This window comes from Aulonocara sp. 'chitande type north' Nkhata Bay, linkage group LG7 (genome assembly GCF_057382095.1).
Source record: "Aulonocara sp. 'chitande type north' Nkhata Bay isolate Kocher_YH1m ecotype deep benthic linkage group LG7, A_spYH_male_GT1.1, whole genome shotgun sequence".
Classification (NCBI taxonomy): domain Eukaryota; kingdom Metazoa; phylum Chordata; class Actinopteri; order Cichliformes; family Cichlidae; genus Aulonocara; species Aulonocara sp. 'chitande type north' Nkhata Bay.
In genome coordinates, this window is record NC_141350.1 from 11859414 (window position 1) to 11878522 (window position 19109).

The 19109-nt window shown below is 38.2% G+C and overlaps 1 protein-coding gene across 4 annotated transcripts in view; it reads left to right on the plus strand.

Moving 5' to 3' along the window:
• lysmd4 (LysM, putative peptidoglycan-binding, domain containing 4) overlaps positions 1–17318 on the plus strand; it is a 126309-nt gene extending 108991 nt beyond the window's left edge. The window contains exons 1-3 of one of the 4 annotated variants that reach the window (XM_086298593.1): positions 13309–13368; positions 14831–15105; positions 15196–17318. In XM_086298593.1, the coding sequence (XP_086154719.1) occupies positions 14845–15105; positions 15196–15678 (744 nt within the window). In that variant the 5' untranslated portion in view covers positions 13309–13368; positions 14831–14844 and the 3' untranslated portion in view covers positions 15679–17318. The other 3 variants (XM_086298592.1, XM_086298595.1, XM_086298591.1) reach the window with 3 other exon arrangements.
• Positions 17319–19109: the final 1791 nt, after the last annotated feature.

Consider the following 19109-nt stretch of genomic DNA (forward strand, 5'->3'; position numbering starts at 1 on the left):
CCTCTTGTACTATAACAAACAAAACATAACTGTGAATCAAACCAATTTTTCTGACAACTGCTCATTAGCTAACTTGGCATTTGGTTCATTAGGTTAATATAAGACAGAAGTCACTACATTTGGAAAAATGCACTCACTGAACAAATTGTATACACCTTGCTAGTACTGTGCTGGATCTTCTTTTGCTTTCAGAACTGCCTTAATTCTTTATAGCATAGATTCAATAAGGTATGTTTAAGTTTGAGGTGATTTGACCTTTTTGCATTATGCAGCTAGAAGAAAGCCATCTAAAGATGGGTACACCGGGGTCATAAAGGATGGACATGGTCAGCAAAAATACCAGGCTGTGACATTTAAACAATGCTCAACTGATACCAGAGTTAGCAAAAGTACAGACATTCTGTACTTAAGTAGAAATACAAATACTACTATTAAAAAATACTTTATTAAAAGTTGAAGTACTGATTCAACTTCTTTTCTCAATAAAAAGTAAAAAAGTACAGGCTCTGAAATGTACTCAAGTAAAAAGTAGCTCTTTGGAGGATTCTTCTATTTTTTTGCAATGCTAACTGAACCATGTACTTTATTAACATAATGATAAAATAATATTAGTATAGGTGACTTTGCCTTTAAACAGGAAAATGAGTACAGTCGGGGCTTAAAGTGGACTCAGCAGGTGGGGGAACCCTAAAATTAGTTGTAATGGCTCAGTGTGGCAAAAAGAATCATAACAATACAATAGGGCGACCGTGGCTCAAGGGGTTGGGAAGCGCATCTGTAACCGGAAGGTCACCGGTTCGATCCCCGGGCTCTCTGTCCTGGTCGTTGTGTCCCTGGGCAAGACACTTTACCCTACGTGCCTGCTGGTGTTGGCCAGAGGAGCCAATGGCGCGATATGGCAGCCTCGCTTCTGTCAGTCTGCCCCAGGGCAGCTGTGGCTACAACTGTAGCTTGCCTCCAGTAGTGTGTGAGAGTGAATGAATAGTGGTATTGTAAAGCGCTTTGGGTGCCTTGAAAAGCGCTATATAAATCCAATCCATTATTATTAATAATATTTACTGAGAGCTGTAGTAGATTTTCTTAGTGTACAGGGTGTGATCAGCTGACCTGCTGCTCTTTGTGGATGTAGACAACTGAATTCAACCAGATGTCAGCAGATGTTTCATGAGTTGTACTGCCTGATTTCCATCCTCTACACTGACAGTACACTGTTTGTGCTGTCTTTTTTCTAGATGGTATAAAGTTGATATAAGGGTGGAATTCAGTGAATTAATCTAAGCATCATCAGCCAAAATTCATATGAATCTGTGTTGCACTTGATGTAACCTTACTCTGACCATGAAACCATAGCCACCGCCCACCAGTCACACACTGTTCAGTACTTTAAATCCATCACAATAGAGCAAACTGTTTATCCTGCACTAACCTGCAGAGGATGTTCATGCATTTCATGCAGGATTTTCATTACTACCTCAGTTTGATTTGTAGCATGTTTCACAATATGAAAAAACATAATGTCACATGTACAGACCCAATATCTAACTTAAAAACATGAGGACTTGATCTAAGCTTTAACTAAACAGTCTTTACCTTTAAATCTAACCTCTCTTCTTGCTCTCCTGTCCTGTCCTGGCTTTCTTATCTTTCTCCATCTCTGAGTGAAGTTAGCTCTTTCTTTTCTCTCCTTTTGAAATACAGCAGCTGGACCTTTGGCTAGCAACACAGTGCAAGAAACTGAACACAAACAGCTTGTGTGTTTGCTGATGTTTGTTTGGGGTTTTTTTGTTTGTTTTTTTCGCCTGTCCCGTTTGGTCCTTTTGCCATCAGAATTATTGTCTGAAGACCAAGAAAGATGCTGATGTTTGTTAAGCTAATAGAAATGCTGCATTTGAAATGACCTGACACTTAAAAAAAAAAAGTCACTCCCTTTATGCTCCCCACTCCGCTTTTGTAGCACTAGCTAGGTGCTGAAGTACCCGCAACTTACGGACACCCGCAGTGGTTCCAGTGTTCTAGCAAAAACAACCCTTTTAACCCCTGACTTTGGCACGCATCATCTCTTTATAAGCGACATCTTCTGGTGATCAATACACGAACAGGACTGCCATTCACGCGTTTCTGTTTAAGCTCAAATCGGCTTGGTGTTTGAAGGCTGGCGGTGACGAAATAATAACTCCACCCAAATGCGTTAGGGCAAAAGTAACAAGCCTGTTTTGAAAATGTGAGGAGTAGAAAGTACAGATGCTTGTTTTAAAAAAGAAGGGAGTAAAAGTAAAAAGCAGTCAGAAAAATAACTACTCACATAAAGTACAGATACCTGAAAATTCTACTTAAGTACAGAAACAACTGATTTTAAGGAGCTCAAAGTGTGTGGAGAAAATATTCCCCACACCATCAGCAGACTGAACCGTTGGCACCAGTCAGGATGCATTCATGTTTGCACCAAATTCTGTACCATTCAAATGCTGTAACAGAAATCAAGACTCATCAGACCAGGAAATCTTTTTCCAATCTTCTATTGCCTGATTTTAGTGAGCCTGTGTGAATTGTAGCCTCAGTTTTTTTTGTTCTTAGCTGACATGAGTGGCATCTGGTGTTGTCTGCTGCTGCTGTAGCCCATCTGCCAGTGACTTTTTGAGTTCTCATGCCTTCCTATCAGCTTAAAGCTGATATAAACCCTAGAGATGGCTGTGCAAGAAAATCCCAGTAGATCATCAGTTTCTGAAATACTTCGACCAGTTGGTATGCCACCGAGAACCATGTCACATTCAAAGTCCCTTAAATCACCTTTCTACTTTCAGATGCTTGGCTTCAGTAAGTCATCTTGACTGTGTCTACATACCTTCACTTTACCCTCTCTGGTAAATCAAGTTATTTTGCATATTTGTTTACAACAGTTGCATGTTTCAGTAGAAAACTTATATTTGCACCAGAATGCTAATAATCGCATTGCAGGAGGAAGCCATAACTTAAAATGCAATGTTAATATCTTGTCCCGCACCTTTTAATGAATTGCACACTTGTCCATTCCCATTTAAAGCATTTAATTACACTGTGTGTCATTTATAGTTTGCTGTCACTAGTGATCTATAGATTACAGTAAATAAGACTATGCATACACATTCATTCAAGTTATAGTGTTAATGTGATACTGGTGTATAACACCAGCTGTTCACTATTCTTTAGAAATCTACTACTTTCCAAAAACATTTTGGCTGAAAAGACCGCGCATTAACCCAAGGTTACCAAAGCTTGTGACCTTGTTAAACTGAAGTACAAGCTAGAAACACAGATGGCATCATGATCCAGTACAATGCCCCAAATGTCCTAGCCCTGGTACGCAACTAGGGCGAGGTTATACAGAGCCTCAAATCTCATAGGACTGGAGTGTTAGCTCAACGTCAATCACAGTAATGATATCTGACACAGTGGTGAGGGTGGTGACAGGGCAAGGTTATGTGTCACTGTACGCTCATGGCCTGCATGAAGACCAGGACTGCCAGAGCTATGTCTCATGTGAGGGGTCACCCTTAGGGTCCAGAATCCAAATTAATATACCCCACACACAGTTCCACTGCACCTCTGAGCAAACCACTCCCCAGTCCCCTGGATGAAGGCCTTTGTTGACTTGAATAGTACCCAGAGAGCACATCAGCACTGACATTATATTATAATATGCAAGGATGCTTGTTCTGTCTTTCTCATTATGCAGATGGTATTAATATTTATTTACTTATTATGAATGACCCCCATCCTGGTTTTTAGAGAATAATCAAATGTATATACACACAGTACTACCAAAATCATTTTTTAAGTTAATTCACCAGTATTCACAATCTCTTTAATTCAAATTCAAATTTTAATGCTAAAATATAATTATTTCTGTTATCTATGTGAATGATTTTGTTCTTCTTAAATTGAACACATACCAAATGCCCCAACTCTGGTACACTGTGGGTTATACAAACATTTAATCAGTTACTGGTAAATAACGGGTTAATTTAACAATAAATTGCAAAGCTGATTAGTGAATATTAAGAGTTTAATAGTAATATTAAACATATTCAGATTAAAAATATATTAAAATGCAGAAAATACATCAAAGCTTCCATGTAAGAACCTTAAAAAAGGTAATTTTCACTTGATAGTTGAGTTACATACTCCAAAGATAATTGCAAAGGCTTTAACAACAGCACCCAAGGACTGTGCAAAAACTTTGATGTGGTGCCGTAGGGCGCTACATTGGAAAATAAAAAGCTCTGTAAAGCTCTTTCCATGCCTTCAGTATGATACATTATACTCGATATGGTTTTATGAAAAAAGAAATTCAAGGTCATTGTTTACTTTGGGTTCTAACAGTCAATGTCAAATGCTTAGCCAACCTAGGTATTTATGTCTACCAAGACCTAGTATATTCTTGTAAAGTTTGAAGAAATTTTAAAGTTTTAAATGATTTCCACATTTGGTGTGACCTTGACCTGATTTTCATCAAAATTAAATCAGCTCGAGCTGTTATTGGTATCGACCATCAGGCAAAAATTTTAAATTATATCTTAAAAACTGTAGACACTAGACCCAATAACAAACAGACAGATAAAACCTGATTATATACTCCCTCTCTCCGGTTGAAGAATAATTACTAAATACTACTAAGCTGAATCAAAAAATTATTTGAACCCATCATGAAATAAACCTTACTCAGTCCACAGTCTTAGTAGTCCCCATATACAAATAACCCAGCATTATTGTGTTCTCTCAAAGCATAGATAACATCAATTTTCATAACAGCTGTACCTCCCTTGACAACTCAACATTTAGTCGTTCCAGGACTCTGAGAACTTATGTGCAGCCTCTCCTAACTATTACAGCACACCACCACTCTTGCAGTAGCATGAGATCTAAGCATGCAGCGATGATGTTTTGGTTTGAATGTTCCTCTACTGGTGATGGATTGTTGAATTACGCCCCTCAGTGTTGTGAATCACGTTCACCTGGGCAGCTGACGTTTAATCAATAAACATCTGAACTGCTGCCATGACCCCGAGTCATAACGATTCAGTTTGGTTTCCCCACGCCGACTACTGCAGAACCCCCACGGATTCCTAAGACAAAGCTGCAGTTACCTGTGGTTCATCTCAACATCCATCCAGCAGATGAAGCCAAAACTCTCACGCTCTATTTTTTGCAAGACAAATAATCAAGTGTCTTTCACAGTATACAGCAATCAGGTATAATCGGGCCTGTGTCAACACTTCAATAAAAATGAACAGAACTACTGTTGCCCTTGTTGATTGCAAACTAAATGTGCGCATACACTGAACTAGTTTTATTTTACCCGAACAACTTTCTGATCGTTTCTATAAAGATAATTTGGGTGTAAGTGAACAAAAGTTTAGGAACAATGTTACCAAAAAAAGAAAAGAAAGAAAAAGTTGGCAGATGTGGGTCAAAGAAAAGTGAATGAAACCAGTGTTGGGCATATAAATACTGCAACATCATATGTGATCATATCTTTGTTTTTGTGTGGTTTTGTGAGTAAAGGTTCAAACCTTTGGCTTTAGAAGTATATGTGAAGGTATCACAAATTAATCACACAATAAAAATTGAAACTTTGAACACAGGATAGTGAAACATGCAGTAATGTGGCCATACAGCCGTGAGTTCACAGATGTGGCGTACATGAATCTTTCACCTCAATGAATATTTAATCCTCATTCTGAATCATTTAAGGCAAACCCCTTCTGGTATTCTGTGGGCAACGTGGTTTTATCTCTGTCCCTCTCCCACCTCTCTTTCACTTGTTTTGCGTTTCTTCTCTCTATCTCTATCTCTCCCTATCTCTCTGTCATCTGGACAAGCTGTTCAGTGGCCCTGAAATACTGCAAATCATGCCGCTCTGTTGATCACCATTCAGTGTTACACCTTGAGTCTGAATGCAATGTAAATGATATGATGATTCCCTCTAAGGCAACGTTAACTTTACTTTCTTTCAGCTTCTTTAAGTGAAAGGTGACTTTATGAGACAATGAAGTCAACAGTAAGCTTCACTTCAATAATGCAGAGGTTGTGCTGGCTGAACATACAACAAAAACAAGTTAATCAGAGAACATGATATCAATTACTGCAGAATGATTTTCTTTAATTAAGAGACAGGTTTATATTGTCACTACAAAATCAGACTGGCATTTGAGGTTACTTTGGTGTCTTGTTAAAGGAGTCAACTGGAGGTCATTTGTGGTTTCGGGCTGAATGAGTATGCACAAGTGGAAAGCAACACTACAATAGCAATAGCAGGTCTGCTATTGTGGTATGGCAGAACATGGGTCATGTCTTCATCTGTAAGAAGTATTTAAAACTGATAATTCACCCGTGTGGCTTGGGAAGAATTAAGAGTTTGGACAGCCACCCAATAGCCATAGTTAACGGTAAGCTATATACAGTAGTTAGTTAGCGACGCAGTGCTACTTTACTCACTTAACTGTGCACTCTGTAGCACTTGTCAAATATCAAATGCTTCTTTAATGTCAATGAACAACTTGCAGTGTAACTTAAAATTGATTACTGTAGTTTGATTTCCAATGTGAAGGACACACATTATGGCAGATATGCCTGACACGTTCCAGTGACCTGAAAGTACCACTGCACTGAAAATTGTTTATCTAAATGTACCGTATTTTTTGGATTATAAGGAGCACTGTCGATTTTAAGTGCACCTTATAGTGCAGAAAATATGGTAAAGCAAGTGGGAAGTTTGTTAAAAATTACTTCAAAAGTCACAATTTTGTTACTAGATGTCTGGGAAAGGAGCTGACACTGACACATCTCTGTGCAATAGACACACCCAATTGACTGAACAGATGTGTTACTGAATGCTACTCTGAAGGGATTCATATGAAAGCATACAATAAAAACAAAGTAGAGACTAGCTATTCCAAAGAACACTCAAATAAGCACTACACTTTGCTGCAGAGGTCAGTTTAGAAATTACAGATTGCTTCTATTCGCGGACAATCAATCACAGTTAAGTGTGCTTATTTTCTCAGATATGTGACTCTTAGTCACATATCCGATCATTTTTTGCTACCTGAATTCAACTTCCTGTCCAAGTTAATGCATGCATTTTAAACACAGTCTGTTGCTGGGTCAACTGTAAAATGTGTCAGTGGATGAGTAGTTAAAGATTTCTTTGTTTTACTACAGCACCAAATCTTTGTCATATACACTTAGGTCCACTAATATTTGGACATAGAGAGCTTTTTTCTAACTTTGATTCTGTAAATCACCACAATTAATTTTAAATGAAAAGCCTCAGATGCCATTGAAGTGCAGACTTTCAGCTTTAATTCAGTGGACTGAACAAAAAGATTGGATAAAAATTGGGTAATCTTGAACTCATGGACATCACCAGATGCTGGGTTTCCTCCTTTTTAATGCTCTGCCAGGCCTTTACTGCAGCGGCTTTTAGTTGCTGTTTGTTTGTGAGCCTTTCTGTCTTAAGTTTAGTCTTCAAAAAGTGAAATGCATGCTCAGTTGGGTTAAGATCAGGTGACTGACCATTCAAGAATATTGCACTTCTTTCTTTCTTTAAGAAACAACTGGGTTACTTTGACAGTATGTCCATCTGTATTATGAACCATTATGAAACAATGTAATTAACTCTAAACACCTCAGAATTAATTCAGCTGCTTCTGTCCTGTATCACATCATCAATAAACACTTGTGTCTCAGTGCCACTGGCAGCTATGCACACCCAAGCCATCACATGATGTAGGAGGCTTTGGATCATGTACTGTTTCACATCTTCTCCATACTTTTTTCTTGTGATCATTCTGGTAGAGGTTGGTTGTGGTTTAATCTGTCCAAAGAATGTTTTTCCAGAACTGATTTTTTTAGATGTTATTCTTTAGAAAACTCCAATCAAACCCTTCTATTTCTAAGGCTTATAAGTAGCTTGCACCTTGCAGTGAACCCTCGTATCTACTTCCATGCAGTTGTCTCTTTATGGTAGACTTGGATATCGATATGCCTTCCTGCTGGAGAGTGTTGTTAACTTGGTTGGCTGTTGTGAAGGGGTTTCACTTCACCATGGAAATGATTCTGGGATCATCCACCACTGTTGTCTTTTGGGACGTCCGGGTCTTTTTTTGTGTTGGTGAGTTCACCAGTGCTTTCTTTCTTTCTCAGGATGTACAAAACTGTATATTTTGCCACTAATGTAGCAATTTCTCAGATGTTTTTTTTTCTGATTTCGCAACTTAAAGACGGTTTCTTTCACTTGCAAGTGAAAGCTTACTGTGATCAAGTGAGAGCTCCTTTGATCACATGTTATAGGCTATATATATGTTATAGGTTATACGTGCACCTGTTTAACTGTTCATTAGTGCAAAATCTAATCAGACAATCACATGAAGGGTTGATTGAAGTGACATTGAATGTGAAATGGTTGTTTGTACCAGGGAGGCTGAAAACATGAACGCATGGATCCATCCACCATTGCATGAATGATTCAGGTTGCTGGTTGTAGTGTAATGTTGTGGGGGATATTCTCTTGGCACAATTTGGGACCTTCATTAGTATCATTTGAATTTCATTTAAATGCTACAGCCTACTTGAGTATTGTTGCTTACCATGTTCATCCCTCTATGACCACAGTGTACCCATCTTCTGATGGCTGCTTCCAGTAGGATAATACACGGTGTCACAAAGTTCAAATCTTCTCAAACTGATTTCTTGAACATCAGAATGACTTCATTGTTCTTAAATGACCTCCACAGTCACCAGATCTCAATCCTGCAAAGCACCTTTGGGATGTGGTGGAATGGGAGAAATGAGAGATTCACATCATGGGTGTGTGGCAAATCTGCAACAACTCTATAATGTAACAGAGTCAACAAAAATCTAGCGAAAATAAAAATATCACAAATAATATCAGCTGACTCCATATGGACCTAAAATGGCAAATAAAAGACAGGGATAATAAATACAAATCTATTTGTCTGGGAAATCTTCAAATGGTAAATGGCCTGTATTTATATAGCGCTTTACTAGTCCCTAAGGACCCCAAAGCGCTTTACATATCCAGTCATCCACCCCTTCACGCACACATTCACACACTGGTGATGGCAAGCTACATTGTAGCCACAGCCACCCTGGGGCGCACTGACAGAGGCGAGGCTGCTGGCGCCACCGGGCCCTCTGACCACCACCAGTAGGCAATGGGTGAAGTGTCTTGCCCAAGGACACAACGACAGAGACTGTCCAAGCCGGGGCTCAAACCGGTGTTGTGCCAAAAAGTGATTGTCTGCCAAAAACTGATTTCCGGTATTTGCCAAAAACTGATTGCTCGTATTTAAACTGCTATAAGTAACTTGTTGGGCTATAATATGTGAAACATATGTCAAATGCATCCCTCATGGATGACATAAAGTCATCTTGAGCCACAAACAACATTCGTGTAACAAGGTAGAAGCCGCAATCAGTTTTTGGCAGTGACTTTTATATAACCTTTATTTATCCAGTTAAAAAAAATCTCATTAACATTAAAAATGTCTTTTGTAAGAGTAAGTTGGCCAAGAGGACAGCAGAAATGGCAGCAAATATTACAATATTTCTGTAAAAATATTTTAAGTGGGGATAAAGGACTGGATTGGTTATAATGTAAGTACAATAGCAGAGAGTTGTAAAGATACTTGAAAAACAGATATTGTTTTAATTCTCTATATAACCCCTTTGTAAACCCTGTTCACCGAAGTCTATTTACGAACATACTGAAGATATTACACATAAAAAATACACAGAAACATTGGAAATCAGTTTTTGGCAGACAATCACTTTTTGGCACAACACCGGCAACCTTCCGATTACAAGGCGAACTCCCAACTCTTGAGCCACGATCGCCCCTCTTCAAGTAGTGCATGTTTTTAATGTGTTGTTTTTATATTGCTTAAGCTAACTCTTTTTGGCTAAAGTCCCCCGTGTGTTAAATTAATACCTTTTAAGTTATGTTTCAGTCTTTCAACATGGAGAATGAGTTTGATCATCATTCAAGTTTGCTACTTAAGTGACATTATAGGGCTTTGGACAAGAACTGTGAAAACTGGTGCCAATGGTCAGTTAATAGTTAGCTTAGCATGTATCTTCTATGTACCAGCAGCTCTTGAGCTGACCCATGCCAATGTGCTGTAACCTACAAAGTGTTTGTCTGATTCACAAGACTAATGAGAGTAAACCAGATAATGGCATTTCAGGTCTCAAATATATTTCATACAAACAGTACAGTTTTGGACTTATGCTTAGTGCCGTTTCGTTTCACTATCTTTGTGTTAGCATGCTGATTGTAGCGGGCTGTTTCTGTCCTGGATGTAGTTTTCACTTCAATCACACTCTTGTCCTTTTGTGCAATAAACATAAAAGTAATTTCCTGATTTCCACTCCTTAAAGACAATTTCACCATTTTTCTCCTCCTGCGCACAAACTGAAATCAGTTGATTGTAAAACAAGTGTGCAGAAAGAAAAAAGCATGTTTGGGGTTGTTGTTAATAACACATTACATTACTGCACTACTGAAAAATGTAATGTGATTACAGTAAGATGCTGGGGGTTTTTTTGTTTGTTTGTTTGTTTGTTTTGTTTTGTTTTTTACCAAATAGTGATTAAAGCATATTGTGTGACAAAAGCAGGCTTCCATAATAATGTTAATTATTATTTTCTATGTCTGACAAATAGTTATATTAACCACAGATGCACCAGAATGAGCTGTATTATTTTGAAATTGATTTCAGCTGGATATAGCTAGATTAAATACATTTTTAAAGACATTTTATTAATCAGTTATTTCCATGTTTTTACTCAGTCTATGTCTTTGAGAAGACGGGAGGAGCTTCTCAGCTATGAGAAGTTGAGACATCAGAAGACATCAGTGACTAACTAATAACAGGAAAGGATTCAAATAATGCCAGAAAACACTTGGTATCGCCTAACAGACGAACTTAAATGGCAAGTTCTGAAAGACCAATAGCCCCATCTAGTGGTAAAATGAGATACCACCACTACGGTGAGTGTTTTTTTTTTTTTTAATAAACTCCGGTCCTTTGCCTTAGGACAGAGGGACTAATATTAAGGTTATGACAGACTCTCAGCTCAAGACTGTGTGCTGCTTGATACTGTGCTCACCATCCCATTTTTTTCACCAGCAAAATTACAGCAGGCAAATAACTTGAGTCTCAGCGACTTGGATGAGCTGTAATGATTATTTTCCACCAACAGATGTCAGAATCATAGAAAATGATCATTTTAAGCAGAAAATACTAAAGGGCTGTCTTTTTTTATATACATTATACCTCATTTTATGTTTATGAACAGTTTCTTGTCTTGCATCTTGCTTTCTTGCATTTTGTAATTAATACTTTTGGTCATTAATTCTGCTATCTTAATATTCAGCAGCAGTCCCCTAACTGTAAAACAGATTCTTCAGCTTTTAAGTTCATGTTGATTTTGTTTACACCCCAAAATAGGTATAGAAACACAACAAATACAATATTTGTGAGTTGTTTTATGGACTGAAGCAACATTATAAGTAAAAACACTTCACAGCATGTCTCTTTACTAATGAATCCACCTTGACATTTGCCATTTGTACTAGTTTGCATTCACTCCGATGTTATTGTTGCACAGGTACAGATTTAGGACCAAAAATAGTACAGCAATTGGAATCAGAATTTATACAGTGCAGTGAAAAAATATTTAATCCCCTTCCTGATTTTTTAAATTACTTTGCATATTTGTCATACTTAAATATTACATATCATCAAACAAATTCAAAGCCATTTCTAAGGCATTGTGACTCTAGTGTACGATTATTCACAAATGGAGACTTGCCACTCCTGGGAAGGAGTGGCCAGCATACCAAAATTACTCAAAGAACACATCAATGACTCATCCAGGAGGTCACAAAAGAACCCGGAAACCAAACCAAAAAGAATGCAGAGCTTCATGTTACATTTGCCAAACAACATCTTCATGATCCCCAAGACGCTTGTGAAAATATTCTCCAGACTGATGAGAAAAAAGTGAAACTTTTTGGAAGTTTGAGTGCTGTTATATCTCGAATAAAACTAAGACAGTGTTTCATTAAGGAACATCATACAGTCAAACATGGTGGTGGTAGTGTGATGGTCTGGGGCTGCTCTGCTGCTTTGGGACCTTGACAACTTGTGTAATTGATGAACTATGAATTCTGCTTTATGCCAAAAAGTCTTGGAGAAAGACCAACCATCACTTTGTGTTCTGAATCTCAAATTCAGGTTATGCAGCAGGACAACACCTCAGCAAGTTCACATCTGAATGGCTCAAAAAAAGACAAAATGAAGGTTTTGGGGTGATCTGCCCAGACTTAAATCTGATTGAGATGCTCTGGTTTATGCTAGAAAACCCTCCAGTGTGGTTGAATTAAAATAATTCTACAAAGAAGAGTGGGGCAAAAGTGATGTGAAAAACATGTTAATGTTTATCACAAACATTTGATTGTACTTGTTGCTGCTAAGGGTGGCACAACTGGTTATTGGGTTTCATAACACTCATGATACACTCGTGAAAATTCCTTTATCTTCAACTCTGCTACCTACACCTTCAGCATTTTTAGTGCCACTGTCTCTAGACCATACGTCATAACAGGTTCACTACTATCTTTCACTCTTGCACTCAGCTCCACCCACTCAACTTCGTTTGCACTCTGTTCTTTGTCTCTCTTGTGCACTGTCCATTGCTTTGCATAGTTGAACTCAGGTATTTAAACCACTACCCTGATAAGATTAAAGCAACAAAACTACAAACAAAAACTACAACTGTGAAAATACATTATAGTTGACTCCTATTCAGAAGCTGTTGTGTTATTACCAGAAGACTTTCTATAGAGTATATTCCTCCAGTACTTAAACAGCTTCACTGGCTTTCTGTAGAATATTGGATTAATGTTAAGATTCTGCTTCTTAGTATCTCTATAATCTCATTCCTGTATATCACTCTAATCTGCTGCATATCCTCCTCACCACTCGTCATACTCTGAGATCCTCCTCCTCTGTTTGCGTGACCACTACGAACTTTAGAGTAACAAGCAAAAAGACTGAAAATTAAATAAAATTTAATTGAACTGACAACAAATTTTAAAACCCAATTAAAAAAAACTTTAATAACTCTTTATAAAACTTTGGTCTATCATCTTTAACCGATTGTAACCGATGTGTTTAGCCTGAAACATCGCGGGTGGCGCTATTGCATGCTCGTATAATACCAACACGTTTTAGAGTGCAACGAAGAAGAAAAGCCAACCAGACTGGTCTGGGAATTAGTGACCCATGCATTTTGGATAAGGTAATTGGAAAGAAACAAGGTACTCTGGGCGTTTGAAGTCAGTAAAAGTGTTTTCCTTTGGTCTTTATTCTCCAACGAATGACCCTGTTGTACTTATAATAGAAGTAAACCGAGTCGCTTGCTTGGTTTTTGTCGCGATGACGATAGTTTGTGAACCGAAGTCGAACTCCTTAAGCTAACCTGCTAGCATTAGCTCCTTTTAGCTCAAGTTACTGCTGCATTCAAGTGCGCACAGTAAGCTCCGTTCTTAGGAAACATGTTCTGTTAGTACTGTATATGGTAAGAGTTTTTGCCCTGGTGGGGGTTACAATTTCCATCACAAAGTGTATTTAAATTGCCCAAGTTATGATGTCGAAAAGTTGGTAGATTAAATAAATGTTGCGTTTAATGTAATAGAATTTCTCCTAATCTAAAATAAAGACACTGAAAAGGAAAACAAACTTAACATTTTCAGCTTGTAAATGAAAACAAAAGAGCATGCCATAGTTTTAGTGTTTCTCGGGAACTGGATCATCAAGCATCTACCCAGTGATAATTCTATCTTTTTATAAGCTTTTTGGTGCAGCACTCCACAGTCTCAGTTTCTCATATGACCCACTGGGAAGATTGCCCACCTCTCTTATGCCATAATAACTAGAGCCTGGTGGATGGGTTTTGCTTGTTAAGTAATGAGGTATCATTTATGCTTCAGGTTCAGGAGTATACTGTATTTATTGAGGCTGCTGTCTTTTTAAGAACAGGCAGGCTGCAGTGCTTTGTGTCTTGTTTTATTTAGTAGAAACAAGCCCCCACTTACCCCAAATAACCAGTGGTGATTGTCAGCCACTCTGCCTTTTTATTAGCACTATTCACATTCAGTACGTCTGTTAATTTTTAAAACCTCATGATGCAACTGTAGCCCATGGACTTGCTAAGTCACTCTCGGCTGGCTTAAGATTTCAATGTGGAGATTAAGCTCAGCATCAGTACATATTCACACACAACTGAATACTGTAGACTAACCTTGTGTTGTGGGTGGATCATCTCAGATACTGTCTTGGCTGAAGCTTGGTTCAATTTCGTTGACTTCTTCCTGCTGTATGATTGCCTTGTAGATAGCAAAACTGTATATATATATTTTTTTTGTTTGTTCATTTTTTAGAACACCTCCAGTCAGAACATGGTTAATCATCTTTAAATAGAAACTAGCCAACCTTGTTAATTCTCTTTTGATTACCATCCAATGTTATTGTAAAACATGGTAGAAAAGCACATTGATCATTTTAGTGGAGTGAAGATTTTGGGCCGTTTATAACACTAACATAACCCAACTGTGTCTACATTGCACCTTTAATTATGAATGACAAAACATAAATTTGTACAGAACTTACTTAAACATAGAACATATGTTCCATGTAACTTTATCTACTGTGCAAGTATGACTGTGCATGTGTAAATATTTGCTATGTGCTTACATTTACAGGTTGGTGTTTAATTATGTGGCGGGGGGAGAATGGTCCGCGGGCTTTCCAGGCCCCGGTGGATGTTCACGCCAGTGCAGATGGCCAGGTCTATATGTTCAGGAGGAAAACAAATGAATGTGCTGCATCTTCAGACGATGAGGAACTCGGTGTCATGGAGTTGAGACCACGGGATTTCCAGGACCAGGAGGACAGACTGAAAAATGTCCCGCTGCTGGTGCGGGAAGTGTTAGCCGATGATAATCTCAGCAAGCTTGCACTGCAATATGGCTGCAAGGTAAAAGCTTTTTCATAGCTGCAGACATTTTTGTTAAATTATTTTTCTTCATGTGCTTATATTGATGTACGTTTGTCACTTTTTCAACAGGTAGCCGATATAAAACGGGTGAACAACCTAATGCAGGAACAAGATCTATTTGCACTGAAATTCATCAAAATACCAGTTCAGCAACACAGCTTCTTAACTGAAACTTTCTCAAATCCGAGTGATCCTCAAGAAGAAATGCCCAATGCTTCTCAAACACCAGTGGAGCCTCAGAACAAAGCCAGAGCCCAGCCTCATATACAAGAGGCCACAGATTTTCTCATGGAGGTGGATAATGATATAAACAAACTAATTCAAACCACAACTGATCGAGATGAGGAATTTCTGGATAACTCGCAAAAACAACAGCATTTTGGGTTGAAAGGACAGCGTCGGACCAGTTATGGTGCTGACTGGGGAATCAACTGGTGGAACGCTGTAGTTGCCATGCTCCTGATAGGCATCGTCCTTCCATTATTTTACATAATTTATAAAACAAAAGGTGCTCTACAGCCAAAAAACACATCAGTTATGCCTCAAGGATAAGCCTCAGTACAGTAAGGCATAAGGATCTTCACGAATCAGGATCGGAAGGCTTTGATCTTTGGAAAACCTGAAACGTAATTAATACTATTCTCTTCTTGGGCTTGGTAGTAGACCACGATCACAATGATGCAAAATCTTTCAAGATTTTAACTCAGTGGAGCCTCTACCTTCAAGTGAAATGTCTGAATACTGTTCTAATTATTGTCACATTTTAGGACACCAACAATTTGTAAATTTTTTGTAAAATACACTTTCATGGAAAATCACTTTTACTGAAAAACAGTCAGCTGATGTCCCAGATCCTCAGGTGCTTCACTTAATTTGGAGCATTATTGCATGTGCATTGTGAAAATAATCACTCTACAGCCTGAACATCAATAGCAACCACACAGAGTATTTCTCTGGGAGAAAAATGTTTATCACAGTCTGCCTTTACACCACTGTATGAATGGATGAATGGTTTCAGCTCTGACATGTGAAATTAATGCTCAAGTGCCTTGAACTTGTATTTTTTTCCTAATGTCCTGCTATGGGGCGACTTCTCTAGTCATGAAAGAAAATCATAATGGTAAAAAGATTATGAAAAAATTACTGCTCACATGATTTATTACCTCAGCGTATGGACACTTTTCCCAAGAGTTTATGGTCTATCACTAATTGCAAGTGTAAAACAATAATGAAAAAAGTATGATTTAGTTAACAGGTAGTGTCCTTGTTTAGTTTTTTTGAGAGAGACATTCTTGTGGCGTTCCATATGTGAGCTGCCAACAGGGAACGTGACTCTGCAACAACACTCAACATGGTCGAAGAGATTTTCTCTCGTCTCTTACTTTTACTTTACACCTCTTCTTTACTTTTGTAAGTGATCTGCTGAGCCTGAGCTCAGCATTATCTGAGTAGCTTCATCCAAATATGCTTTGGATTATCAGTTTGGCCATTCTCATATTGGTGTTCTAATGTGCCAAATCTGTGTTTTGGATAGTAGCCTGCAAACCAACGGATGACGACATGGTAATAATGTAGAGTCCAAGACTGTCAGCGTCAAGATTTTATCATATTAGTATCATATCAGAGTATAACATTTATTTTAAACAAGGGTAAGCTATGTTATTACACATTGGGTTTAGCATCATGTGTGTTTGTTCTCGTCTAACTTTGTATCTGTGAATGTACCTCATGACTTTTTAGTACACAGTGCCAAATATGTGAATTTGTTTACAGTAATAATGGAGTGCAATATAGCTTATGTTGGTACTTCTTGTGAACTCTTGTGAACTTTAAAGATAATTAATTTTTAAACGTTCATTATTTTTAAAGAGTGCCTGAGTTCTCTGCCTGATTAAGTGCCTTAATGTCAAGTTTTTATTGTCTTTGCAGACGTCCACCAGGGAAGGCTGATGAATTTGCATGGCTTATGCACATTTTAGTGGCTGGATATTTTAATTTAATGAACTCAACAAACATGTTGAATATATTTGTTGGTGCATTTTTTTTTAATTCAATGGAAAACTGACAGTGGTGCAAGACTCTGTATTTTGCATGTTCCAGTGTTTGAATACAAAGTTTTAAGTGTGATTGTCTATAAAGTATGCTCTTATGTGGTGGTGGTTTTTAATTCTTTTAATGCACTTGTCTTTGTATAATAAGATATACACACACACACAGCTGTACATAGAGACAGAAAACAAAATGATAACAGACCTTTCCCATAAAAATGTGTTTTGATGTATTTAAATTAAAAATGTATTATTTTTTTTTTTTTGCAGTACCACTGCATATCAAAAGATGGCAGCATTGGCAAGAATCAGAATACTTGATTAATCCCAGAGGATATTATGTGATCACAGCCAGTGACTGTACAGTCATTGGTCACAGCTGGTCTAAGTTTAAAAAAATATAACAAAATATCTCTAATATAAATTTAAGGTGCTGCTCTTATCACCTCAAGGATCTATGAAAGATCGGTCAGCTGTTTGGTATGTTTTTAAATTTTGAAATTGTGTATATAATGGATTTTCAGCTTTTGGCAAATGTCTTTATCACAAACCAGGTTGGCAGGATAAATACCTCACATTGGCTACATACAGTACATTATAGTGAAGCTGAGCCTGCTAAGAGTTTGTTCAGTGTGGACTCGGTTACTCTTTGTATCCACTAGAAATGTGGCACTTTTGGTCTGTGAACAACTGCTGCTGTGTGACTTTAATGGGCATCAAAGTCAAAGCGATTTATTTATAAATCAACAAAGATTGCAAAAATAGATCAAACTGGCAAGCAGAAATTAAATTTAACTGAGCTCTATAACACAGCCAGCTGAATTTCAAAGCTCCAGAGTGTTATGTTTTCTCACTGCATACAGAAATAACAGCATGCAGTTAGATCAGCATAGCTAAAATATATGAGAAATGTGATGCTTGCCCCATGGATGCTCATTGGAGCTGGGAGAATTTGCATCCAAGTGCTGTAGCAATTTAAAAGCTTAATAATCTACAGGGTTTTGTTTAAATGTAAGATTATATCTGTTAAAGTAACTGGATACGCATGTTTAAATACTCTACTGTTAATGGTAACCCTGAAGCCTACATGCGATGGGAAGAATCGTCGTGATTTCCAAAGCTCAATAACAGAAGTTGGGGTTGAGCTGTGTTGCTGCTGAGGCTGCCTTTTATTATTCCCTGACCTGAGACCCCCCCACCCCCATCTCATAACGACAGCTCATGAACCCTGCTCTGATCTAGCTCCAGGCCACAGAGCTCTGGCATCCTGCCACCTCCAGGCTCAGTCTTATCCTACTGCTGATACATCTTTTTGATATCACTAGTTTATTAAGTAGTTTTTTGTTGTTTTTTGCTTGGATATTTAAGGGGAAAAAATAGAAAAACATACCAGGAGAAAACGTTAAAGCGAGTGGACTTCAGGTTTGTGAAGACCTTCTACCTTCCTCACAAACCTAAAGTCTAGTTGCCTTCTTTTTTTCAAGCACTTAAGTTTACCATAACCTGGATTATTGAGAACCTACACAGACATACCAGGAGTAAAGCAAAGACTTTGTGCATGGGTGTGCTGTGGAGGTGGTGTCCCAGAAAAGCTGGTTTGGAATCAAGCAGCAGGGCTTTCTTAGAGGTGGGGGTTGAAATGGAGGGTTCCCCCCCCCTCCTGAACAAAGCACAATCATCCAAACATTCAGAGAGGAGGGTAAATAGAGTGAGAAGATTCATGGCCAACCCGAAGCTCTGCAGCTTTAAGAAGTTTGCACACTTGAGCAGCTGGCAGCGGGCCACTTGGCCAACATAAACAGTCCTAATCCTTTTTCCAAGGAGCTTTCAGCACTCATCTCTCTGGCACATCGGGCACGGACTCACTCTCTCTCCGACATTCCTGTCTGTTTGGAGTTATGCGGAGACGTCACCAGGAGGCACTGTGGCACTAAC